The sequence below is a fragment of the Rhynchophorus ferrugineus genome, unplaced genomic scaffold (assembly GCF_030347505.1).
Source record: "Rhynchophorus ferrugineus isolate W39M unplaced genomic scaffold, kcgeb_rfMv2 rfM7, whole genome shotgun sequence".
NCBI lineage: Eukaryota > Metazoa > Arthropoda > Insecta > Coleoptera > Curculionidae > Rhynchophorus > Rhynchophorus ferrugineus.
The window spans coordinates 18,918,567-18,946,319 of record NW_027472586.1 but is presented as its reverse complement, the minus strand read 5'-3'; the positions used below and the strand labels follow the sequence as shown (position 1 = coordinate 18,946,319).

Below are 27,753 nucleotides of genomic sequence, written 5' to 3'. Positions count from 1 at the left end.
AGCAGTGTGATGATCAAGCGTAATAAACCTGAGTTTTTGCATCGATATGTGACGATGGATGAAACATGGCTCCATCATTTCACTCCGAAATCCAATCGACAGTCATCCGAGTAGACTGCACACGATGAACCCGCTCCAAAACGTGGGAAAACGCAACAGTCGGCTGGCAAGGTTATGGCGTCTGTATTTTGTGAGGCGCATGGAAGAATTTTCATTGACTACCTTGAAAAAGGAATGACCATCAACAGCGACTATTAAATAGCGTTATTGGCCGTTTGAAGGACGAAATATCTGAGAAACGGCCGCATTTAAAGAAAAAGAAAGTGCTGCTTCACCAAGACAATGCACCGTGTCACAAGTCAGTGAAAACTTTGCACGGGCATAAAATATATATGCCTATGTCACTCAATGAAAACATGATTAAAATCGATCCAGTATTTTTGGTTCATTCATTACAGCCCTTGGCCTGCACGCATTAAATTTGGAGTAAAACAATTCCTCTTCCCCTATACTTACTATGAAGATTTCCTGCTATCTTTGGAATATCTAAATTCATACAATTTTTATCACATTACACATTTTTAAACGCAAATTTTAAACTTGTAATATTTCCGAAAATATTTGTTTAATTTACATGCTGTAAGGAACCATATTGATCTATATTAATTGCACACTGTATTTAAGGTACTTAATTCGATAAGGATTAATGCCGTATTGCTTAAAATAGCTTCGTAAATAAGCCATTTTCTCACGTAAAAAGTAAACAATAAAAATGGTTAATGTGGGTTATCCCTAAAAGATAAACATATACCATCGCGGACTTTTTTGTAGACCTTTTTATGGTGTACAATACATCGCGGACTTTTTTGTAGACCTTTTTATGGTGTACAATACTGTAGTACATTAATTTGATCTAACTCGTAGGGTTAGGCAGCGTTTTTGCTAATTGCTAAATAAGCCTAAAAAAATAGGTTAATTTATGACATCACGTTAGAAACCTCTAAAATTAGCAATGTTGCCTTAGTATATTATGTATGTATTATACATATAAACCTTCCATATGTGTGTGTTATATGTTGTTTGTATCAGTTTTGTAGTTTTTTCTGACAAAGATCTATGATGATACCATTATTGTGATCTTTATTGCAGAAATGTTGTCTCTGTTTTATCGCAAAATGCAAAGCATTATAAGATCAAATGGAACAAGCTCAATAATAGATTCAACAGAGAGACAGCAGCACTTGCGTAGTTATAACTCTATATGTTACGAATCAGTTATGATTCGGGATGGGACGGAATTAATAATGAATAACTAATGGCTTTCGAACAAAAGAAAAACAACCTCGTTACAAATTAAAGCACCCTTTACTAGTCATTCTTCTCCTTTTATACATTGGCGCTTGTATCGACATAAATCATGTAGTTAATACTCCATCTCAATTTAAATGTCTAAACTAAACTAAAAATCTAACAACTAACCTAATTAACATTATAAACAAAAATTACAAATTAAGTTGCCAGAACAGAAGTATTCTATTTCTACATGCTGAGAATTTAATTTTAATTAATGATTTAATAGAATAAGTCTGCACAATTATGTGGTTAACAAATGTAACAATTAATTTTCTTCTTTAAACATAATTCACCTCTTTGAACGCTCTTAAAAATCGTTTTCACACACACTCTTCCACTTTTAATGCCAATCATTTAGTTTGTTCTTGGGCTGCCAAATCCACGTATATGCATTTGCCTTCTAATGAATTTATTCCATGTCATTGGGTTGCCTTTATGAAGTGGAATGAATCAATTAAAACATTTTCTAGTTGGTCACCACCCCAGTCTTCATAACTTACTACTTCAAGTCAAGTAGCGCCTTATATTAGTCCATGGTCTTTTGGTATCACTGATGTATCATACCAATTGGTCACCACCCCAGTCTTCATAACTTGCCCCTTCAAGTCCAGTAGCGCCTTATATTAGTCCATGGTCTTTTGGTATCACTGATGTATCTGTAGCGGCCCTGAGGCATGTCAAATTTTACGTGGAATGACGGTCTACAAAATACCCAGAAATATAATCCCAGATATAGAATACGGGCGGGGTGTCAGCAGCGCCAACTAGAACCCGATAACGAATAGCTGGCGGCAACCCCGAGACGTTTATCTGGAATGTTATTGAAGGAATATTTCGATTCATTCAGTGCTCGACCGTCGTTTGGTTTAGACGTGCCACCATCGACTGCCCAAGCCTCGCCTCCAGGTAACACCGCTACCATCCGTTTTATCTAATTGTATTTTTCAATAAATAATAAATAATGGTCACATAATGTAAATACCACTGTTTCATTTCGTTTTACCTCCATTCACCGAGCCACATCATTTACCCTAAATATCATACCAATTGGTCACAACCCCAGGCTTCTAGTCTTCTAACTTCCTTCCTTCTAACTTTAACTTCTAACTTCCTTCAAGTCCACTATCAACTTACATTAGTCCATGGTCTTTTGGCACCTTTTGGGTTTTCAAGAATTCTTTTTTTCAGCTTTCCGTTGGTTTATCAAATGTTTAATATATACATTTAAATTATTTCTCCACTGATGTTAATATTAATTTCCATCGGCGTTACATTCTTTCATGTTGAATTTCTCGAGATGTTGTTAAATGATTAAAAACATTAAATAAACACTTTTTATGTCTTTTCTATTTCCATTAAAATAAAGCATTTTACTTATGTTGTGTTTCATAAAAACTTTCCAATAAACCTGCTATTTAAAAGCACTCCACATATCTTTGTGAGTATCCGTCATGATTGTAATGAAATGTGAGTCAGTTATAAGGCGTCTAATATATTGTCCGGCAAGAACACCTTCCTTCACCTTTGCTTCTGAAGGCCGAAAAGTACCCGAGGAGAGAACTCATGTACTTTTGGACTCATTAGGCAATCTAAAGGATTCGTTTGTTGTTAGGGTCTTTATAATTGCATAAATATTTCTCTATGGCCGCCTTAAAAATATCCACCTATCTTTGTGAGGGATCCGTCATGATTGTAATGAATTCTGGTTGAGTTATAAGGCGTCTAATATCTGGCCCGACAAGAACACAGGCCCGGAAATTATGAAACTAATTTCCATCTTCGGAAGTGATTTTATAAATTGCTTCATCAAACCTAACAATGTGCAGTACAGTGCAGTGGTAAAATAATTCTATTAGGCGGTACCCATATTTCTTGGGTTCTTTTTTTTTTCTCTTTTTAGTTCAGTAATTTGTCCGGTCTCTGCTATCCCATATACACAAAAAGCAAGTGAAATGCGTTTGCATGTCTCAACATAGATACTCAAATATTTCAAGGATTTTACAAAATGTGAGCGAACATTTTTATGTCGCCACCTCTTCTTCTAAATATAAACTAATAGTTCTAATATTTAAAACTCGTATGTGAAAATTGTATGGAAACCTAGCATTTAATGTTAATTTAAAGACGATTCACTGTGTTAACGTGTATGAATAGTCAATTAAATTACTAATAGTTCTTCGAATTATTTTATACCATACGGTCCAGATTTGACCCTCAGTGACTACGGGCTGTTCTACCGACTATAGATCTTAACATGTATATATGTATTATATAGTGGATAGATATCGAACTACCTCTTGCTTGTTCAATTCATATGTTAAAATCATAGCGCATGATTGAATGGTGGCTGGTGGTTTAAAACTTATATTCATATGAGAGCAGATAAAAGGCATTTTACAAAACTTTCCTCTTGCAACGCTTTGTTTAAAAATGGTGATTGTTTTAAATACCTTTCCAGAAAGCTCCTTATTTATCAAAGGTAAACTGAAAGAAGAGATTTTTGTTGACATTCTTTTCCCCAAATTTAAGTTTCCTGGGCGACTAACTCTTTTTGGTCCCGTGATTTTATCGATTTCTGCTATCCCAGGGACACAACAAGCAAGTGAACTTGATAAATCCAGCTTGTAGTCCGAGCAATATGCACGATATTTTAAAACAACCGCATACCTGCCAACCATGGTTTACATATTTTCATTTCAGTCAATCATAAAGTCACTTTGGACATGTGAGATGCAAATATGTGGTTGAACCAAAACATCACACCATCTAGTAATCCACCGCGGCCAAAACAAAGCTCTACGATTAATTACCAACGCCTACCGTTGCGCAACCAACGAAAAGCTGCACGATGACATCGAAATCAAATGAATATACGAAGGTATCCAAGATTTCGGTTGAAAATACGAAATAAGATTGGCAAATCACGACAACTTGGAAGCGATACAGATACTGGACAATACGCAAGAAATCAGAAATTGAAGCGAATCAAACCACACGAACTTGTTTAGTTTATAATCTTAACTATAGCTTAAGTAGTTTAGTTTGTTTTTAATTTGGGAAAAACGTACTGATCCCGTATTCGCCTTGCTTGCGTATTAAAGCAAGTACAACTACTAACAGCAGTAATAAATTAATATGTAAATTAAGATTGTTTTATTCATATCCAATGTAAGATGTAATTAATAAAAAAAATATTTGCGAAGAACCAATTCCAAGTTCTTATAGGTTTCTTTAAGGTGTACGGAACGGCATACAGGAAAGAACTGCTCTAAGGCTCCGTTTTAATGGATCTGTGAAAAATATCCTACCGAAAAGAATATCGTAAATTCTGACATTCTGGATTTTTCCATATTATCTGCGTTTCCAGCGCATACATGTTACAAAAATGTTTAAAGAACTTTTTGGTTTCGGACCTATGTAATTGACAACAAAAAAAAACAGAAAAAAACCAATGACTTTATCTCAAGTATTATGAATTTCAGTCGTGGCAACACTATGGGCAGAGAACAATTAATTCAATTTGAAGTATAATAAAGGCCCCAGCAGTGAACCCCTTTAACAAAGAATCCTTTTTCAAACAAAACATTCAAACGCTCGAAAAGCTTCGACGTCCAATTTGGAATCGAAGTAGTCGTGGAAAAATCGTCCTAATTAGAAAGCCGGCGAATAATTTAAGGGCTGACCGAAAAGATCAAAGGGTAGGTCGAATCATCATCATACGCCATCCCTTTCTTTGGGGCTGGCGTCACGGGATGCTCGATCCGAAAACGAAATCGTCCGAGAGTCGAAAATAAAAGTGAGCTAATTACAGAGAAAGGACAGCGGCAACTTTTTCTTGAGTTTCAAGGGCTACCTACACGGTTAGAGTCAGGTAGCATGGATCGGTTGGATGCCACACGAATTACACGCTTATATGAACACGTTTCTTTATATCTGAATGTTTTTCTTTTAGCTTTATTTGAGATACACGTTTTTTTTTAATATAATACATTCAATTGTTTTCGGTGTATTGGGAATATAGAATAACAAAAAGGTTTCGACAATAAATTTTCATCAAATAAATCCAAAAATGATTTGCTTTTTTGATTGATGCCAAAAATGATTTGATTTTGCTTACATCGCATCATCCAATCCACTTTTTCTTATCTTTTAAGCAACATTCAAATTCAGCGTTGAATATTTCTTGACGAAATCCAAGAATCTTACCAATTTTTACTTTCTTCTTTGTTTAAGTGGTAGTCGGAAGGAATGATGTCTGGATATGAAGGGTTAAGCAAGGCTTTAAATTTAGTATTTAAAATCAAAATTTTAAAAGCAAAATCATCTTTTTTAACAACACATCTAATGTCGCGATATGATTAAAAATTGTAGTGCCTTTAATTAAACAACTTCTCTAATTTTCAAAAAAATGTACCGTATCACGTATAAATATTTTTGATTATTATTTATTATAGCAATCTCGTAAATTACACTAATACATTATTTATTGTATCATATTTTGTTAAGGTTTTAAAATTTACAAAGTACTTATTTTACGATAGACTGTTTAGGTTAAACATCTATATAATTGTTTTTAATGTGCACTGAGTTTTAGTAACAAGTTCACTAAACTAGATCAAATGGTTTTGCTCTGTTTAGCCTGGAGAGCCTCAACATGTGCTTTTAACATAACATCAATTAATGTGTTTGGTTTTCTCTCTGAGTTCAGAAACAATTTCTATGAATAAACGAATACATAATTGGTTAGAAATGCATTAAAGGAACTTACCAGTATTCATAACATGGAACAACAATGAAAAAATGTTATCATAATTTTAATGATCCCTACGTCATTTCAAATACCACTTTCTTATATTTTAATAAACCATTATCAAAATAAAGTTAAAATGTGTATTGTTACAATTTTTTTAAAAACGTATTCTTCAATATTTGTTGTTCATTCAGTCCATGTAAAGGAAACTTCTCTTCTATGTTAGGATCTTAGTATAATTTCACAGAAGATTAACTATACCTGACTTAAAAGTGTACGGAGATTCAAAGACTATCTCACTACTCTTGGATGAACAAAAACTATTTACAAAGTTTTTAAAGGCTTTGCTTAAAGTTGGTTCATACTTTCAAGAAAGTATGAACAAAAAAGAAAAGGAGGTTTGGATAATATACAATTTGTAGCTAATTTTTTTGGAAATGTGAAAATAGCAAGAATAAACTGAAAAGTGTACGGAGATTCAAAGGCTATCTCACTACTCTTAGATGAACAAAAACTATTTACAAAGTTTTTAAAGGCTTTGCTTAGAGTTGGTGATTCTTTTAAGTATTTGTGAGAACCTAAACTAAAAAAAGGGATTTTCGGTTCATAGTTTTATATTCCTATTATTAGGATGTTATATTCATAATTTGAAATACGAATGTTACTTTCAAGCAAGTATGAACAAAAAAAAGGAGGTTTGGATATTATATAATTTGTAGCTAAGTTTCTGGGAAATGTGGAAATAGCTTAGAATAAACTAGATGACTATGTTTCATATTGTATCTATATATAACAGAGACGGAAAATTGGAGATGATGGTATGTCAACATAATAGATAATCATAATGGGTTGGACATCATACAGAGAATAACAATATAAATCATCTCGGAAAAAAGATATTCACGAAACTATAGCGAAAAATGAAAAGAAACACAAAATAATAGTCAATGTCCAGTCAAATGTCCCTGGCTTGGCACATAGATGGCGCTATTAGAATTAAATCCATATTTTTTTAGTTAGCCCTAACCCTCAAAAGATGCGTGTATACATTTAACAGCTGTCTGATCATTAGTCTGTGAATTAAAGCATTTTGAGTGAAGCAAAAATTATTGTGAAAAAAATGGATGAAAAAATGAATGAAAAAAAAGGAATGTCGCGTGTTGATAGAATATTGCTTTTTGAAGGGAAAAAATACAGTTGAAGGAAAAACTTGGCTTGATTCCGTTTTTCCGGACATTGCCCAAAGGAAAATCAACCATCAAGGATTGGTATATTAAGTTTAGACGTGGTGAAATGAGAACCGAAGACGGTGAACGCAGTGGACGCCCAAAAAACTTTGTTACCGGCGAAAACATTTAAAAAATCCATAAAATGATCTTGAATGACAGTAAATTGAAACTGAATGAAATAGCAGACACTCTAAAGATATCAACTGAACGTGTACATATCATCATCAATAGAATATTTGAGTATGAGAAAGCTCTGTGCAATGTGGGTGCCACCCGAGCTCACTTTTAACCGAAAACAAACGACGAGTTGATGATTGGGCGTTGTGTCGGAAGATGATCAATAATAATAAACCCGAGTTTTTGCGTCGATATGTGACAATGGGTGAAACATGGCTTCAACATTTCACTCTGAAGTCCAATCGACTGTCGAATGAACAGCTCACGATGCAAGGTTAGGCAAGGTTAAGGCGTGTGTATTTTGGGATGCGCATGGAATAATTTTCATTGACTACCTTGAAAAAGGAAAGCGACTATTACGTAGCGTTATTGGACCGTTTGAACGATGAAATCGCCGAAAAACGGCCGCATTTGAAGAAAAAGGAAGTGCTGCTTCATTAAGACAATGCACCGTGTCACATGTAAGGGAAAACAATGATAAAATCCATGAATTGGGCTTCAAATTACTTCCTAATCCATCATATTTTCCAGATCTAACCCCCAGCGGCTATTTCTAGTTTTCAGATCTCAAAATAATTCTCGCTGGGAAGAATTTTTCATCGAATGCAGAGGTGATCGTCGAAACTGAGGCCTATTTTGAAGCAAAGGACAAATCGTACTACAAAAGTGTATCACCCTTGAAGGGAATTATGGTTAATAAAGAAAAATTATGTCAAAAATATGTGTTTTACTATGGTAGCCGGGGACTTTTCAATTGACCTGTTATAAACACCCTCTTACTCTACTACCTTAATATTATGTCTTATAATTTACAATACTTTATCACGCCGAAAGAAGAAGGTCCTCCATAAAATAGATAACCTAGATGCCCCTATTCAATCAATATCAAAGAGGATTTTCTTTGCTTTCTCGCTTTCTTTGCGAGCTTGTAAACTCGCTGCAATCTCATTTACCATTTTGTATTTTTTCTGCAAATCAATGTTAATTTATTAAGATAAAGACAAAACAATTGGCCTGCAGACATGATAGATAAATAAAAACCATTATAATTTTAAAAAATATTTAATAATTGTAACTAATAGGAAAAATGCAAAATTATATTTTAAAATTATGTTCTTTAAAATTAATTAATTAATTTAAAAATACTGTAAATAATTCTATTATTGCGAAAATTGAAAGATTGAAGCGAACCAAACCATACTAACTTGTATAGTCTGTAAGTAGTCCTCTAGCTTAAGCTTAAGTAATATAATATAACTTCAATTACTGATTTCTTTACTTGGCACTCTTATTGCTTTGTACGGATGCAAGCAGAATACAACAGAACAAGAGCAATACATTAATTTTTAAATTAAGAGATTTATTTGGTATTTAAATTTTTGGAAGATTGTGAAGGTAATTTTTCTGGCTTTATTTGTCCTAGTTACTGGCGTAGGTAATATTATTATTCCATGCACATTTTATTGCTTTCTATGTTTGGATCTTATATAATATCAACACCAGTCATTGAAATATAAGCGTAAAAATGTGATGAACTACCAAAATCAGTCTCAAATACAATTTGTGTACCGGAATCAAATCATTGTAAAATCTTTTCGAAACTGGATTTATTTCTGGCTCGAACGATGGGAACAAAATCTCTAGCAAGAAACAATTTTTAATTTTCGTTCATCCAAAAATACTATAAATTTATTAAAAAGAAAACGTTATTTCTGTTGGAACATTTTTTATATTTTAAACATAATTTATAGAAGTGTCTCCAAGTGGAACAATATTAACATTATCACAAAATAAATCATCAGATAAGTCACCGAAACCAGTGAAGGATGAACAATAATACAGTTTCAAAAGGACACCGAAGATTTAACTTATTCGACAAACCCTTCTGCGTCAAGATAAAATCCATAACGTCACAAATATCGATGTTATCTTTTTGACATAAAAATATATATCGGGCATCAAAACGACCAAATCAGGTAAAATATCAATCCGAAAATTCCCGAGACGAAATCGAACACTAGCCATTCGGTTCGTACGTAGACATAAATCTAGTTTTTTTTATGTAGATCCACCCCCTCGACTCGGGGTTTCTCTTTCCTCGGCCTGAATGGGCAACAAAAACATGCACCTGTTGATTCCACTCGAAGGCGTGTTCCTTCGTGGTCGTAAAAAAATATTATTTATCGTCGTTTTTGGCTTGGTCAAGGTCGAGATGATTCTCCGATGCTCTGGTGGGAATCTAACGGTATAGGATGATTTTTTTATGATCTTCGGATTGGATTAGTGTCGGGTTAGTAGTCCTCGGTGTCATCTTCTTGTCTCGCTTTTGTGATCATAAAATTAATGACGTATTACGGAAATATGGTGTTGAGTATCATCAGCTATGAAGAATTAACAAGACATGCTAGTATTTAATATGTGACAGATTTTTTAAGCTTACTTGGTTTATGTGAATTTTAATAGTTTTAGAAAGTATGAAATTGAATACAAATGTTACTAACATTTTTTGTGTCTATAGAAATATTTATATAAATAAAAAAGAAGGTTTGCTTCTCTTCTATACATTTCTGAGCTATTAACCCAATTATGATGGGTCCTCGATATGCCTGCTACATTTTATTATGTTTATATTCTACACCATTAAATCAAACAATTAAAAATGATATCTAACGTTAATAAAATAAGATATATAGCCAATAAATATCTATATTAAAAACTTTTATTTCGCAAGGCATAGATATACTTTATGTTTGTGATTTTCACTATAAATGTCTCTAAACTTCAGTGTAAAACACTCCAGTAATCAGGCTGGGTAAGGCTAGATGATTTCTGAGATGGTCACTGGCCAGCTGGTTGGCCCATTGCAAAGGACAAGAGTTAGGTGCATTTCAGGTCAGTCCAGACAAACCTTAGTTGGTTAAGAGCAATTTAAAATATAACAAAAACCAAAACTACACAAACGATAACTGCCGGTTTATTTCTATTTGAATGTATACGACAGTCTTATAATTTAAACAAATCACTCATCATATTACGTCATGAAACACAACACTGTATAGTGTAGTAGTTCCTATGTTGAATACAATTAATTAATTCTATTATCACTTGATTTCAGTCACTGTTAAATTTGAATATTAACGCCAGAATAAATGTAACACGTACAAATCAAATTGGCAGAGATAATAAATACTTCTTATTATTCAAATATATATTTATTCAAAAAATTCTGTGATTTCAACAGCTATGAACCAATTTCCCACTAATATCAATAACTTACGAGAAAGAGTTAAAAGGATAACAATGTATTTTATCAATAATCTTATTTCAATATGGACAGAAATTAGCTATAAAAACCAATATGCAGCACGCATATAATTAAAATAACTGGGGAACATCCGTAGGTCTTGATGTTAAACCTTCACATACCTATCATACTTCCCCAAAATATCAATCTAATTTCAATGAAAAAGTGTGTTAAAAACACTTCAATAAATAGATTATACAATACTGTTTTACTTTACGTAACATAATATATAATGTGCATAATATAGAATAACAGTAAAATAATAAAATAGAGAACAATAGAATAAGTTAATCAATTAAATTATAAATATATAAGGTTTTAAACAATATACTCTTCAAATTCTTTTATACTTCTTCTTCTTTTTCATACCTCGATTTTTCATACGACGATTTAAGAAGCGGTCCAATTTTTAGCATCCTCGGAAGAAGTTAAATACCGCTAATACTGACTATCGAGGGGAAAAAGTAGACTTTCGTGAATATGCTCAGTGTAAGGTTCTCCATAGGCGTTTTAGAACACGACAACACCTTGATTAAGTCCCCACCCATCCAGAAACCTCGGTTGAAAGACAATCCCAGTCGTAGCCCAGGGTCTCTGTCGCCCGCAAAACAAATCACTACCCTGAACCCCAAGAGACATTAGCAAAAGACCATTTGGTTCTAGCTGGTCATCTTAGAATAAGAAAAAAAGAGTAATATGTGGTTAATGTAGTGAATGAGGAGTGACTTCTAATATAAATAAGTAAAAATTTATTTAATAGATGTAAATGAAAAATATATGCAAAAATAGTCTGTTAGTAATCAGCATTTATTTAATGCTTTTATATGCATTATAATGTAGTAACATTATAGATTATAATATTTCAGCATTATTTAAATGACAATATTAAAACAATATAAATGTTATGATTAAATTTATAAACAATAAATAAATCAATATAGTATATCATACTAAACAGTTAACTAGAACAGTTTATTTGATAAAGCATTTTTATCAAAACTTTCACATGTATTTAAAATATTGTAAATATTAATAGATGTATTAAGGCATAGTAAGTAGTAAATAGTCCGGGGATATAGGCCTGCGACCAGTTGCTGTTCATTCAGATGATGATTTGATTCCACACTGAAGTAGTGGATTAATGTTTCATCCATTGTCATATATCGACGCAAAAAAACCGGTTTGTTACGTTTAAACATGGCCAAACACTGCTCATAATCATCAACACGTTCTTGTTTTTGATCAAAAGTGAGCAAACGCGGCACGTAGGTTCAACAGATCTTTCTCATAGTTAAATGCTCATGCAATATAAAACAAACACGTTTGAGGTCGGCAAACCAAAGTTTTAATGTTGTTTATAATGGGGCGGAGTTCTTATAACAGAGAAACTGTTTTTGGTCCATTGTTTTTAAAATAACAATAGTACAGTGACAGTAACACAATAACTCACAAACTTATGAGTAGAATATCATGAAATTTTCAACTTTTCAGTGGAAGGTTAGTACTAACTGAAAAAGCGGTGAATGTAAAAAAACTAGCGCCATATATGTATTAGGCCCGGGACTTTTCAGCCCATGTGTTATATATACAATATAAATTGCCTCATCATATATAGCAAAAGCGATTAGAGACATCATTTCCGAATTAGGCTAGGAATTTTTGCCTCAAAAGTAATAAGAAAAGGCTTATTAACGAATATTTTGAAACTGTATGAGTTGTCATAGATAGTGAGCCAGCAAATGTATTTATTATGAAAAATATAGAACCAACTTAGTCTTGGAAATTTTCCATTATTCTCCATGATTTTGCGTAATTTCTCAGGAAATTGTTATCGTAAGGATCGTAGAGGTCGTTATCTCTCATATGGTCATCGATCATCGTCCAGCGTTTTGGAATGTTAACCGTAAAGGATAGGACTAAGGATAGTAAAGGAGGTCTGGCGAATAAAGCATATGCAGGAAAATTTCCCATTCCACGTCCAAGAGTCCAGGTTTGCTGTTTTGCTCAGTAACTAGCCTTTTCTGAACAAGTGCAGCTATTAGCTGTAACTTTCTGCACCAACTGATGAAACTACGGGAATTCGAAACAGAATTATATGTTTAAACAATTTAACATAGATGCCCGCCATACTAAGTAAATCACTACCGGGCCTCCCTGCCAATTATACTGAAAGATGTTGGATCAGATCCCTATCACTAGTTTAGTGTTCTGAGATCTTGAGCACTTCCGAATTCCTTCCGTGTCTGAGTAAAAAGTCATGCATCTAATGTTTATGTGATTTAAAAGTAGAAGGATCTATTTGCTAATTTCTTCGAAAAAAATCTTTATCCAAATTGTTCATTTCAATATAAAAGGGCAGAACTTTATATTGAAACATGTTATATCTCCTTCCAAAGAAAACTTAAAAGGGTCTAAGGAATACTATTTGATTAAACATATCTTACCTGGGGAAGTTGTCCCTTTCATTGTTTAACGGTTCTGATTGTGAAGATCACACGCTGACACACTTTGACGCATGCACCTTTTTCGCAAAACCTTCCGTATTATTTAAAATAGGGGTGTACGATCTTGTAGGTCACTATTCAAACTTAGGGGTAGGAAATCTGACTCTAAAAGATAATATTTAATATTATAATGTAATATTTACCTACCCTAAACTACCAAACTAATCGTAAGAATTCGTTTATCTATATAATAAAATTCGTATGTATGTATATATATATATATATATATATATATATATATATATATATATATATATATATATATATATATATATATATATATATATATATATATTGAATTTTATTATTTTTATGGTTTTTAAACAGTGCAGTTGTCTGGTGAATGTGGTGAGTCTACTTGTCTGATATTACTTTTTGTACACAATTGATGCAAACAAATTATAGTCAGAAGTAATGGTGGCTGCAAAATACTCTTCAATGACTGTTGACATTCTATGAAAATTGTTTGTCAAGAGATGTAAAAATTGTCAGAAGCCTAAAGGCAAAAATAGTGTCAGTGGCTAAATGTGAGGAATAAAATTAAATAAAAAATAAAATTAAAATAAAATTTAATTAAATTAAATATATATTAATTTTTTCAACAACTAATTTAATAAATATGAGAAAATTATAGACATTGTACTTAATCTATATATAAGTTCATCAAGTTCATGTCATATTTATTTTACAATATATACATTTATGCTAATTATTATTAATTGGCATGTGTCACGTAAAATACTAGTCTGATATCACTAAAACAAAGTAGAATCATATGTGATTGATTAAGTAAGTTTTAATGAAAACTAATTATTAATAAAACTATGCATCATTAATCTATACATTGAAACGATTAATAATAGAATAATAAAAAATGTTAATTTATCTAAAACAATGTCATAATTAAATAAATAATTAGTTTTGGCTATGATGACTTGATTATGATTTATTAATATATATTTATATATTGAATTTTATTATTTTTATGGTTTTTAATCAGTGCAGTTGTCTGGTGAAAGTGGTGAGTCTAGTTGTCTGATATTACCTTTCTATCAATGGAGAGGAAAAGTACATCACTTACGACAATAATCTTCGCAGAAGATTGTAGTAAAATCACAAAGCTTCGAAAACGGTCAATCTACAACGAATCAATGTAATGACGGTTATGTTAAGTTCAGCGACTCTCTATTATCAACAACTAATGCAATCGAAAAAAGCGATTTAAAAAACGACCGAAATTAATCACGAGGAAAAACTTTGCTAGCTGAGTTTAATAGAGGCTTATTAAAAACATTTTATAGAAATTTTCGCCCAGAGAACTTAGAAGTTCTACATTGACAGAATTATTGTTAAGATTTTATAATTGAATAATATAAATTTAAAATTAGGCAAATAAATTATCAGTTATTAAAATCTTACAGATACACATAGATAAGTACTGGGTCCAACGTTGTATCTACTACATACAGCTAATTTACCAACCATTCAGGCTGCACGACAGTCTGACTATGACACGAAGATCTTATAACAGCAGAAAATAACCTCCAAATATAACCTATAAAACAAACGATACAACATTTATCCATGTAACTTTTAGGATGTGTAGAAAAATATACCCAGTGAACCAATGAATATCAATAATTGTCATCTACCCCAGATAGAGGATAATAAATATATTGGCATGCTTCTAGATCGACGGTTAACTTGGAATAAACCCATACTTGCAAAACGAAAGCAACTTGGGCTTAAACTACACAGTATATATTAAATTTATTGGCCTATTGGACTCAAATTTATGTTAAACTTCCCCATATAGAGGATAATAAATATCTTGGCATGCTTCTAAACCGACGCTTAACTTGAAATAAGCCCATACTTGCAAAACGAAAACAACTTGAGCTTAAACTACACAGTATATATTAAATTTATTGGCCTATTGGACTCGAATTCAGGTTATTATTAGATAACGAGCTATTCCTGTACGAATCCATACTGGTCATGTGGGATCCACCTATAGGGTACTGCTAGCAAATCGAATATAGCAATCATTCAACGATTCAAAAATAAAGTATTGCGTGATATTGTTGATGTTCTGTACTGTCTCTAATAAAGTGATAAAGTGCGTAGACTAAAACTTTTAACGCCATTGGATCTGGTTAGTGAAGGGATTTCGCAGTTGTTTTTTGTCGAAACAATATTACTCAAGTGAGTTTTGGGTTCTGCTGTCATTTATATTTCGCTGCAAAATACATTGAGCGTAAATTGAGCAATACATACCCATCGAATTATTTACACGGAAGCTGCGTTGGCAGCGTGCAATAAGATATAGTATATTATATCGTATTTATATTATTTTGTCTTTCCCTTGTATATTAATTATCATAACAAATACTTGTTGCAAACTGGGCAACTGCCTTCAACAATATTGTTAAACAATCTCGTTAAAGCTCTAAAATATCTAAAACTAACAATGTAAAAAGCATATTAATTAAAACAGTAGTATGGGAACAACATAACTGCGTTTAAAACAAACTTGTAAGCTAATAAAATATAATGAAGCCTTTAGAAATATAATATTAAATCTAATGCTATATATAGATAAGTGTTGGGAACTATCAACTGAAATCGATTATCGACTGAAATCGACTATCGACTGTTTTCAGTCGCTATTTTCGGTCCGACTGATTTTATTACTATTTACTGTCCAGTGTTTCAGTCGTGTACTTTTAGTTACTCTTTTTGTTTCTACTAGTTTAAATAGACTGATTTTTATTGTTCTGGCTCTGTCGTCCTAGCCGTGACCTTGACAAAAATGTACCCAATTTATACTTACATAGATTTATATGCAATATATAAGTTTTATGATTTGTTTGGTAGTTTGCTTGTAAATAACAATATATTGTATATCAAAATAGCAGCATATTGGAACAATATTTTTCAAGATTGTAAATGTAATAGGGTAAAAAGATTAAAATTGTGAATGATAAATAGTAAAATACTTTTGACTGTTTTTATGGAAATAATAGGTAATATTTTGATTACTCTTTCGATTTTTGTTAAAAGATATTTCCGTTCAATAATAAATAAAGCATTTACTTTATTTAAAAAAGCTTTATTATAAAACTTTATTAAAAAACTTTATTATAAATTGTGCGATCATTTTTAATTATGTTATGAAATAGTTTTTTTTTTCTATGATTAGGTATATGTTTAATTTTTATTTAGTATTTATGGTTTTTGTACATCATTTGTTTTTAGGTTTTGTATAAATTCTATTGTATTGTCTCTATTTATTATAGTATATTATTTTATTATTTGAAAATAGCAATTAACATGTTAAAATACAATAATACATGTGTAGGAGGTATTATTCCATTCCATAGAAAAATTGCATTCCTTTTTACAGATCCACAGAACATTCAAATATTTTTTTTTTGGTTTTTACTCTTTGTGATTCCACAATCTGCCCTATAGGCAATAAGTATTTCTTATGTCTATATCATATTTACATGGCATGTAGAAAATCATTTCATTAAGCAATCTTCTGTATAAAATATTATGTAAAGCTTATTCTAAAGTCTACATATGTCCAGTAATCAGATCAGGTGGTGTTAAACGTTTTCGTCTACGCACTTCACTATCACGTCGCATATTTAGCTGATTAGCGAGTACATTGGGATGCACCGATCCTCTTTCGAAGTACTTCACACAAACACGTTGAATTACACTCGTTATAGGTTCTAGAGAAATATCGCATTGTATCACTTTATTTGAAATATAGTACGGAGGCACGCAAAACAACAATGGCAACACTTTATTTTGGAACCGTTGAATGATGGATATATTAGATTTGCTAGCGGTACCCCATAGTTGGATTCCATATGACCAAATGGGCTTGAGTATAGACTCATACAGCAACACCTTGTTATCTAATGATAACTTGGATTTGTGCTCGATGAGCCAATACATTTGATATAATTTCAGACAAAGTTGTTTTCGTTTATAGAGTATGAGCTTCTTCCAGGTTAGGCGTCGATCTAAGTACAAACCAAGATATTTAACTTGCTCTGCTTGGGGGAGTTGACGATGATTGATATTCACTGGTAGACATGTACTTCTACGCAGGGTAAACGTTAAATGGGGGGATTTCATTTCATTGACTTTAATGCGCCATGTCTTCAACCATACTTGTATTTGATCCAGGTGGGTTTGTAGGTATATTGATCAGTTCCGTGCTAGCTCTCGAAGAGAACGGTCGTGTCCGGTCCGCCGAACCTACCTGCGGTTCCAAGAATTACCCGAAACTTTCCCTAAGACGGTCGACCCGTTATCACGTTTCACCAGTGCCTACGTAAAAAAAAGAAAAAAAGCGTCTGTAAGCGCCGAAAAGGCGTTTTTACAGAAAGGCAATGGCGTCATGTACGTCAGAGCCGACGTCGCCTCCTGAACATAATCCCAGTGTTTCAAATTCAAATGGACCATCTTCAGAAGACAGCCGAGAAGTGCTTATAACGGAATTGAGAAAACAGAACGAAGACCTGCGAAAGCAGATAGCTGACCTTAAAACGTTCGCAAAAGCCCAAACAGACGCCCTGAACAAACAGACGGAAAAGCTGGAAAAGAGCGAAAAGGCTTCCGAAGAGCTCAAGGAAGAAATAAAAACTCTCACAGCTACGATAACACAATTCATGAAGCATCAAAGAGATGCCATGGAAGTAAAGATTCCCGCTGCCATAGAAATTCAGTCCCAGACACCAGCTAAACCGACACAACACTTAGACCAAACTGAAGACTCAGAAGACGGTTTCACCTTGGTGGGAAAAAGGAAAAGAGGGCCCGTCACTCCACCTCAGGAAAGCCAGCTGCCGAAGGCCGGCAACAAGGGAAAACAGGCTCCCAAATCACAACCCAATCCGGTAGCCAAGCCAGCCACTAAATCTACCCAATCGAAAGCCAAGGCTAACGTACAGCCTTCGATTACAAAATTTGCCACCAGACCAGTGCAAAACAAGCCGACCACCAAGACGGCCCCACAGCCAGTACCGAAACAAGTTACCACAAGACCAACCCAAGACCAGCCTGCGCAGGTAAGTAGCCAGGTCACTAAACAAGTCTTAACCTCCACAGCAAAAACAGTGCCAACCGTTTCGGCGACTGTTTCTCAAAGTCCCCCAAAGGAAAAAATTCCGCCTATAGTGCTCCGTGATAAGAAGAGGTTCATGGAGCTCATTAGAATTACTAAGGCACAATCAATAGACATTATAACCCGAAATAAAAAGGACGGCATTTTCTTATTCGTCGCCACAAGCGACAATTACCGTAAACTTACTACCCTGCTCGAGGAAAGGAATTACCCTTACCATTCCTTCTGTCATCCGGAGGAGAGAGCATTCCGGGTAATAATAAAAAACATCCCAGAATCACTCTGCATTGACGAAGTACGTGAACTTCTCTTTGATCAAGGCTTCCATCCCAAATTTGTGCAAAGATGGAAATTAAAATCCGGGACAGAACTACCAATTGTTCAGGTAGTTGTCCCTCGCGAAGAGCGACAGATCATATATATGACCAAACTCGGCGTCATCACAGTGAAGGTCGAGGTCCAGAGAGGAAACGGCCAGCCAGTGCAGTGCTTCAACTGCCAGCTTTTCGGGCACTCCAGCTCATATTGCCGAGCCCCCCCACGGTGCGTCAAATGTGCCGGGCATCACGACACTAGATCCTGTACCAAAATCCCAGAAGCACCTCCAAAGTGCAGCAACTGCGGTGAAACTCATACCGCAAACTTCAGCGGTTGCACCTGCCGTCCTGCTCCAAGAAAACCAAAAATTCCGACCGAAACCAGACCTCCACAAGGTTCTGCATGGAGTAACCAAGGTGGCAGAAAGCTAGCCCAAAAATTAGCCAGCGCTACCCAGCCTGCTCCAACTCAAACTCCTGCTCCAACCAATACACCGGACCTTAACTCCACAATGCAGGCGTTTACTGACCCGCAGGCTTTCCTACAAGTGATCGCCCTGGCTCACCAACTTGCTCGTCTTTTTCCAAATGTCGCCGCCTAAGCGGCAACACTTACCTGTCTCTATAACTTTCAGCAGCCTTTAACTCTTCGAAATGGCTGTTCCGAAATCTCTTATACTGATGACATGGAATGCAAATAGCTTACGCGGAAAGCAAGCGGAATTGGAGGACGTCATAACATTCTATGACGTCGACATCGTGCTCATCCAGGAAACTTTCCTGAAACCTTCGCATCGTCTCTCTTTCGAACACTTTTTTGTCTACAGAAACGATAGAACTCCGGGTCGAGGCGGTGGAACCGCCATTCTCGTCAGAAAAGGAGTCAAACACGAGCTCCTTCCATCGTTATCAGTAAACAACCTCGAAACAACCTCCATTAAAATCGATATCCAAGAACGTCCCTTCGTGATTACATCCCTGTACAGGAAATCTTCTGCATTCAACTATGCCGAATACCGATCACTCGTCGAAGGAAAATTTCCGAAAATAATAGGTGGCGACTTCAACGCCCACCACCCCACCTGGGGGTGTTCCAGAGCGAATCCCGCAGGTAACGCCATCGTAGCTCTAAGTGCAGATCTGGGCTACGGTCTTGCCTTGCCAGATGAACCCACCCATCACCCTAGTACAGTCTCTCAAGGCGCAGCAAGAATCCTTGATTTCTTTATTCTTCAAGACGTAAATCGCGATTCCGAAGTTCGAGTCCTTGACGAACTAGACTCTGATCATCGTCCGATCCTTCTCAAACTCGGAAACTGCGCCACCACTCAAGTCCCACTAACAAGATTCAGGAAAAAAACCGACTGGAAAAACTACCAATCTCTTCTCCTGAAATCCGATCCAATTCCGAAAATTAACACACCAGAACATCTGAGGAAGCCGTACTCAAGCTAACTCGCGATATTCAGTCTGCTCACGAATCTTCCACAGTCAAAATTTCATCACAACCCCAGCCGTGGAAAAACAATCTTCCCGCTTCTCTTAAACGTGAAATTCGCATCAAAAACGGTTTATGCAGATTAGCTCGATTCACCCTTGATGCTGCAGACAAAAGGGAGGCGAACAGAGCATGCAAGAGGGTAAGGGCGGCCGTCTCGACTTGGCGAGCAATGAAATGGAACTCATTTCTCGCGGACCAAAGGCTGGATGGCCCCCCTTCCTTCTGGCGTGTCTCCAAATGCCTCGTGGGGAAGACGCACAATGTCATCCCTCCCCTGAAGTCAGCGGTTACAGGAAATTTTGCAGTCACTGACCAAGAAAAAGTCGAGCTCCTTGCAGAGACCTACGAAGCTCAAATGAAATGCCTCCCACCAGCACAGAACACTAAAACTAAAGACATTGACACTGTCATCAACGAATCCAACTCCGTCAAAAGACCAGTAACCCCCGCCTTTCTTCTCAACCATTTTGTATCTCCAAAGTCTCTACAGACTATGATCGGCAAACTTCAAGCCAAAAAATCTCCAGGTTTCGATGGAATATCGATTACCCAGTTAAAAAAGCTCCCGCATAAGCAACTCGCAGAACTGGCAAACATTATTAACTCCATCATGAGACTGCAACACTTCCCGGCGTCTTGGAAACACGCACATATAGCGGTTATACCCAAGAAAGGAGCAAAATCATCTCCATCTGATTACAGGCCTATCAGCCTTCTCAGCGCCATTTCGAAGCTTGCCGAGAGGGCAATACTCTACGCTCTCAACTCTTTCACAAAGGAAAACAACATCATTCCAGATGAACAATTCGGCTTTCGCGCTCACCACTCATCCGTCCATCAAGCTTCCCGTCTGGCTGCACACATCCATCATGCTCTTGACCAACGTAAAAAGCTTGGAGCAGTTCTTCTGGACCTAACCAAAGCCTTCGACAAGGTCTGGCACGACGGATTGTTCGCAAAGTGCGTGCGGCTAGGCCTCCCAGAAGACCTAACCGCTCTCATCAAGTCCTATCTCTCGGACAGATCTTTCCAGGTCAAGATCAGGGCGTCACTTTCCAGTCGTAAACAAATCGATGCTGGCGTACCTCAAGGTTCCCCGCTGGCCCCAGCCTTATTTAATCTCTTTATTTCAGATATGCCGAGAAAAGAGCATATTGACGTCGCCTTTTACGCTGACGACACTGCTTTCTTCACGGCCGCCAGGTTCGAAGTTACAATTCATGAGCGTTTACAGAAGCAGCTCGATCATGCGGTCAAGTGGTTCAAATTCTGGAGGTTGCAAATCAACCCCCTGAAAACCCAGGCCATCATTTTCCACAAGAAGCGTTACGCACTGCGCGTCTCGCAACTTAAGATCGACACCGCAATAATTCCATGGCTGGATAACGTCACGTACCTAGGTCTTCACTTCGACCGGCGGTTCGGTTGGCATTCCCAAATCCAGAAAGCAATCCAAAAAGGTTCGGGGATAGCAAACCTGCTATCTCCTCTGATCTGCCCTTCTAGCAGGCTTCCCATCTCCATCAAATGCTTATTTTACAAGATGTTAATTCGGTCCGTACTCCTCTACGGATCTAATGTCTACTTCAAGTTTGTTACACCCAACCAGGTCAAACGGCTTCAAGTTTTCCAAAATAAGCTCCTCAGGAGAATATTAAACGCTCCATGGTTTGTCAGAAATAATCAAATCCATAGGGAAACTGAAACTCCAGAAATCAAGCACTTCATATCTCAATCATTCCACAAACAACAACTCAGCTCAAGTTCTTCTGAAAACGCGCTTGTTCGCGAGCTGGTCGACATGCTGGGAGCTTAGCACCGCGTCACCGCTAAGCTCTCCCCCTTTTCCAGGCTGAAACGACCTCATCCGTCGCTACAGTCATAACTTTTGCCCCCATACAACAGTACCCAGTTGTGTGTTAACTCAGGTTCGCGAATCAATAGAATCGCCGGGCTCTCGTGCCCAATAACGGCTGCCCGATCAGCGGGTGCCATATCCCCAAATTTAATGCAGTAGCAGTAGTGATCCACAGGGGTCAACTGTGAGGCGGTTTCGGTTTAGTGTATTGGTAAGCCCAGAGGCAGTCCCACATAACCCGGTCCAACTTGTCACTCCAGGGCAAGTCTCCGCGACCAGGTATGCGTCATGCATTCCACCGCCTGGTTTTTAGGCCAGAACAAAAAAAAAAAAAAATGTATATTGATGCTGTGACCGGATCTTCATGGGATGCCAATATTGATGTGTCGTCTGCGTATGTTACCACAGTAGTTATTTTTTTGTGGTGGGAAAATCGGCCGTATACAGAAGATAGAGTACTGGACCCAGTACACTACCTTGCGGAACTCCTGAATATATGGGATTTAATTCGGTATGTTCATCGCCTTGATTTACAATAAAATGTCTATCAGTGAGATACAATTTTAGTAACTGATAATCCGTATGAGGGGGAAGTTTCTTTAGTTTAACCTGCAAGCCAGTATGCCATACTTTGTCAAAAGCCTCAGATACATCTAGAAAAGCAGCCGAACAATATCTTTTGGTATTTAGGTCAGTTTTTATTTTGTTTACAAGTCTATGCACTTCTATAGTCCCATTCTTATTGCGAAACCCAAACTGATGTTCTGGAATAATTTTTCTTTTTTCTATTATATAGTTTAGCTTTTTGATGTACAGTTTCTCGAAAACTTTCGAGATTATCGGTAATAAACTAATAGGCCGGTTGGGGGTCACATCTTCTGGTATTTTTCCTGGTTTAAGAATCATTAGTATTTTAGCTACTTTCCAGATGCTAGGGAAGTAATTAATTCGTAGCATAGCATTAAATATAAATGTTAGTAGTTTCATACCCTTTTCTGATAGTTGTTTTAAAATTTTACCAGTAATTAAGTCATAACCAGGAGCTTTTTTAATATTAATTTCTCTCATTATTGTTTGTTTAACCTTTATGTAGCTGAGACTGGAAAGGTTTAAAAACATTTTTTAAGTGTTTTGAGAAAATGTCGGCCTTCACTTTATTGCTTCTAGCCCAACTATTTTCGCTTGTTTTAATAGGTGGGTTATGCTGCTGGGGTTTCTTAAGCTTTCTTGTTGCTTTCCACAACGAATAGTCTGTAGCCTCAGTTGGTGTCAAATTCTCTAGGTATTCTTGAATGCCTTGGTTTTGTTCATTTTGAATTAGTTCTTTCAGTTGAATTAGTTCATTTCATTAACTTTCTTTTTTCTGCTATCTTTTTCAGTATTGTACATGATATATGTGTATTTTTTCTTGGAAATGTTTCATTGTTAGGAGTCGCAGAGTATGCTGCCTCCTGTATATTTTTTGTAATGTTTATTGCTGCCTTTTCTATGTCAAAATCAGTTTGTAACGGTAAGTTTATAGAGATGTTTCGGTCTAAGATTTCTCTAAATGAGGACCAGTTAGTTTGATTATTGCACAAAGAAGGGGGTTTATCTTTGATGGCAATTTTTGAAAAAAGTGTTACTATTATTGGTGAATAATCAGAGGACAGGTCAAAACATGATTCTGTCTGACACTTTTTTGTAAACATTCAAATATAAAAGTAATTCTATTTCGTTTAAAATTAAATATTAATTGCATCTTAACAGTATTCAGTAATTGTTTTTTTCCTTTTCTTTTTTAGCGTTTGTACATGAAGGAATATGTACATCTCCGCCTCACTTATACTACCGATGGAAAAAATAAGCACATATAAAAAAACGCTCTCCATGCAATTATCTCCGTCTTTTCCTATCTCACAATTTATGCAGGAAAGAGTTCTTACATCTTCGTCTGACATCATATATATATATATATATATATATATATATTTACATAATAATATATAAATATTTACACAGCTGCCCTTTAAGCTATAAAAATAATATATATTATCTGCAAAGCAAACCAGCTTGAATCATAACGGGATTGGATATAAAACGTCCCAAGAAATAATGACCAGATGGTCATATCTTACCCCCTAAACTACTAAAAAATTCTTTGAGACGATTGAAATCTCAAATCGATGGTCCATAATGGAACAATGATCCAAGTACGATTCGTAAAGAGCTGGTACGTGTGGCTAAGTGTGCCAGCGTGTGACTCTAACAGTCGGAAGTTCCCATACTGTACCCCGATACAGGTGAATGCCTTCATCTACCCCCTTATACGCTTTTCTTTCCGATCTACATAATTCATACGAATGCCAATACCCTCGTCTACGGCGGTCGTTGAGGGGTGAGAACCACACGTTTTTACCTGGACTTAATTATGAATTAGTAGAAAAAAAAACAACTAGTTTTTATTTATATATAAAATTGTTGCAACGATAGTTTTTTTTGTATATTTTGAAAACTAAAACAATATTAAAGCAAATTATTACTATTTATTCTTTATATCTAGAAGACTAATAATATGAAAATGTAAAATTATCAATTTTTATTCATATCCATTAGTAAATAATTAATACTCATATCTTAATCCCAACTATTTTGTATTAAACAAATATATAATTGTTTACCCACACATATAAAAAAATGTGTGAGTATCTGATTCAGACGTCTCAAGATTAGTAGAACTAATATATTAGGTACTTGCATGTATTTTGATTATTGATATCCACTGGTGAAAATTAGAAGTATCAATATAAACAACTGTTAAAGAATTGCAATCAGAAGCTCAATTGCATTTTCGACAATCATTACTATGCTCGTTTGATTTAAAGAAATCTGCAGTCGAAGTCCGCAAAACATTTAGAAACTTAAGGTGATGCTATTCCGTTATATTCTAATTGCTGGTTTTGGTTTTAACGATTGAAAAGTGGTGGTTTTGATAGCCTTGAGAGAGAACAGTTTCGAAGAATAAAAAAGTTTGAAGTCAATGAACTGCAAAACTTATAGTACAATACCCCAGCTTAAACTCTCCTTTCAAAAAACTTTCAGAGCCATCTACATCAACGCTGAAGCGGAATATTCATTGCTATAGACTATTGTTGTGCATTTGGTGGTATTAGCAAGGTGTATTGTATTATGAGTTGTTAAAACCAGATAACTGACTATCGATTCCAATTAAACAATTATAATAACTTATTCTTTACTAAAAACACCAGCAAGAGCGACTAACAGACATATAGTCACCTTATTGTAAGACGACGTTCGGCTACAGATGGAAAAGTTCTGGAGGTTACTATGTTACAGTTCGAATTGGAAGTTCTGCAGCAGCCAGCCTGCTCACCAGAGAAACAAACGTTCTTTCGACTCGTTGCCAGAAAGCTGTGAAAAATTATAGAAAATTATGAATAATAATTAAATTAATATATATTGCACTATTTTTTTTTCAATATATTTTAACCTTTTTAAAGTGAAAAAATTATTAAAATACATACAAGCATCTAATAGTAGAAGACAAGTCAATATCAAATGAAAATGTTCGAGGATTAAAGGTGAAAACAAGCTGAACGAAATCATCGATTACAGAAGACATAATAAAATCCAAGAGGTTCTGCACTTACATATGTACATGTCGATAAGAAGAACGGTGTTTTGGTTAGTTTACTTAATGATCCCAAAGTGTAATATCTTTCTTGATTACATGAGCTAGTTATATAGTTATTAGCTGAAATAATTACCAACAGAGGGTAATTATTAGAGCTGAAAAGACAGCGGAAATGATAAAATATAAATACACCGACTATCCAGAGTGCACATTGTAAGTGAGTAGTACCTCTGTTGCAGATTATATAGTAAATGCATTAACAGAAAATGTTGTTATTGAGCCACAAAATAAAACAATTCTCCAGTTAAAAAAATGTGAGCAATAACACGATTAAACAGTTAAGGTCAATATTTACAATCAACAATAGGAACCAATTTAATAGCACATTTGCTTAATTATTTCAAATAACAAGAACTTAGTGGAATAAACTTATAAAAACATGAAACACAGCAATCATTTCCCACAAATAAGCCTGAAAGGTCAGTACAGAAAATACGAATTCATTGCTTATTATTGGTTTTATATTCTAGCAATATATGAAAATGAAGAATAGATAAACATGTTCAGCAGAAAGGAAAATAATGTTAAGAACAAATAATATCATCTAAATGAATGGAAAAAACCACCCAACAAGGAAAAATAAGTGGTGGAAAAACAATCGATTATTAATAAGGGTAGAGAATTATAAATATATATAGATAAATAAGATTATTGTTAAGCATATTAACTGTTGGACAGTGTTAATGGCAAAAGTTCCAATGGCTGCATGGACTAATAAAATAAGATTGTGCTGTAAGGATAAAGACAATCATTTTATAGGTAACAGAAAAAGATCAAATTAAATAAATTACACTTTGCTTCACAAAATAATGCAATTTTTAACAACATGGTGTTTTTCTTAAATACATATACTCGTTATTGAATACATCATTTATAGATACAAAAAAAATATCTGTAAAATTGCTGAAGTTTTAATTATTAGCTGTATAATTTTTATAAATATTTCTTCGAGATTCACAATATATTTAAAATAGAGATATTTTCAAAGTCTTTTATGTCTTTGAAAATATCGAAGAGAAGATTTCGGACCAGCGATTAACAGGCCACAACGTTTTTCGGCGCCTCAACAAGCCTGTGATTAATTCAAAATCGATGTTTTGGAGATTGATACAAGTAACATATATGTCGGGTAAGAATATGTTTTGATCCACCTTCTGACCATTCGATAGTAATTATAGATTTTTTAAAATTACATCACTTAATCGCTTAAAAAATTTATTTAAGCCTTTCCTGTCTGAGACAATTATCAGCTACCTAAATTCGCCATTACAAACAATAATGAGAGAGATCAATTAAAAAAAACTCCTGGATATGATTTAATAACTGAAATAATATTACAAGAACAGAGAAGGGTGTAAAATTATTAATATTTATATTTAAGGCAATACTATGAATAAATTATTTCCCTAGTATTTGGAAAGTAGCAAGCATAATAATGATTTTCACACCAGGAAAAATACCAGAAGATGTCACCTCCTACCGGCCAATAAGTTTACTACCGATAATCTCGAAAGTTTTTGAAATTAAAAACTTGTAAACAAAATACATTTTTACTTCAATGCCAAAAGATATTGTTAGATTGCATAGCACATTTCGACAGTTCTCACATATCGACATTTGATTATAAAAAAGAATGAACATATTAAATATTAATATATTCAGGAGTTCCGCAAAGTAGTATACTGGGGCCGATACCCAAGGGAAAAGGGCCTATTGACAATAAAAATCGCTACAGCGACAATATATGCAAACGACTTAGCCATCTTAGCATCTTGCGAAAATCCAATAACATCATCAAAACACACCTTGATAAAACACAACTGTGGTTGAAGACATGGCGTATAGCAAATGAATCAAAATCTACCCATGTAACAACTTGGTCTTAAACTATATCAAATTATTGGCTTATCGGACTCAAATACG

The 27,753-nt window shown here is 34.8% G+C and overlaps 1 protein-coding gene and 1 long non-coding RNA gene across 2 annotated transcripts in view; one reads left to right on the top strand and one right to left on the bottom strand.

The window, feature by feature from the left end:
* Positions 1–27,753, bottom strand: part of LOC143199680 (uncharacterized) — a 769,697-nt gene that overhangs the window by 43,385 nt on the left and 698,559 nt on the right. The gene's annotated exons all lie outside the window — the stretch shown is intronic.
* On the top strand, positions 19,954–23,992 carry LOC143199883 (uncharacterized). Its single transcript, XM_076410002.1, has 3 exons — positions 19,954–20,034; positions 20,415–20,717; positions 23,921–23,992. Exons 2-3 carry the CDS (start codon positions 20,448–20,450, stop codon positions 23,990–23,992), a joined length of 342 nt encoding a protein of 113 aa, XP_076266117.1. The 5' UTR covers positions 19,954–20,034; positions 20,415–20,447.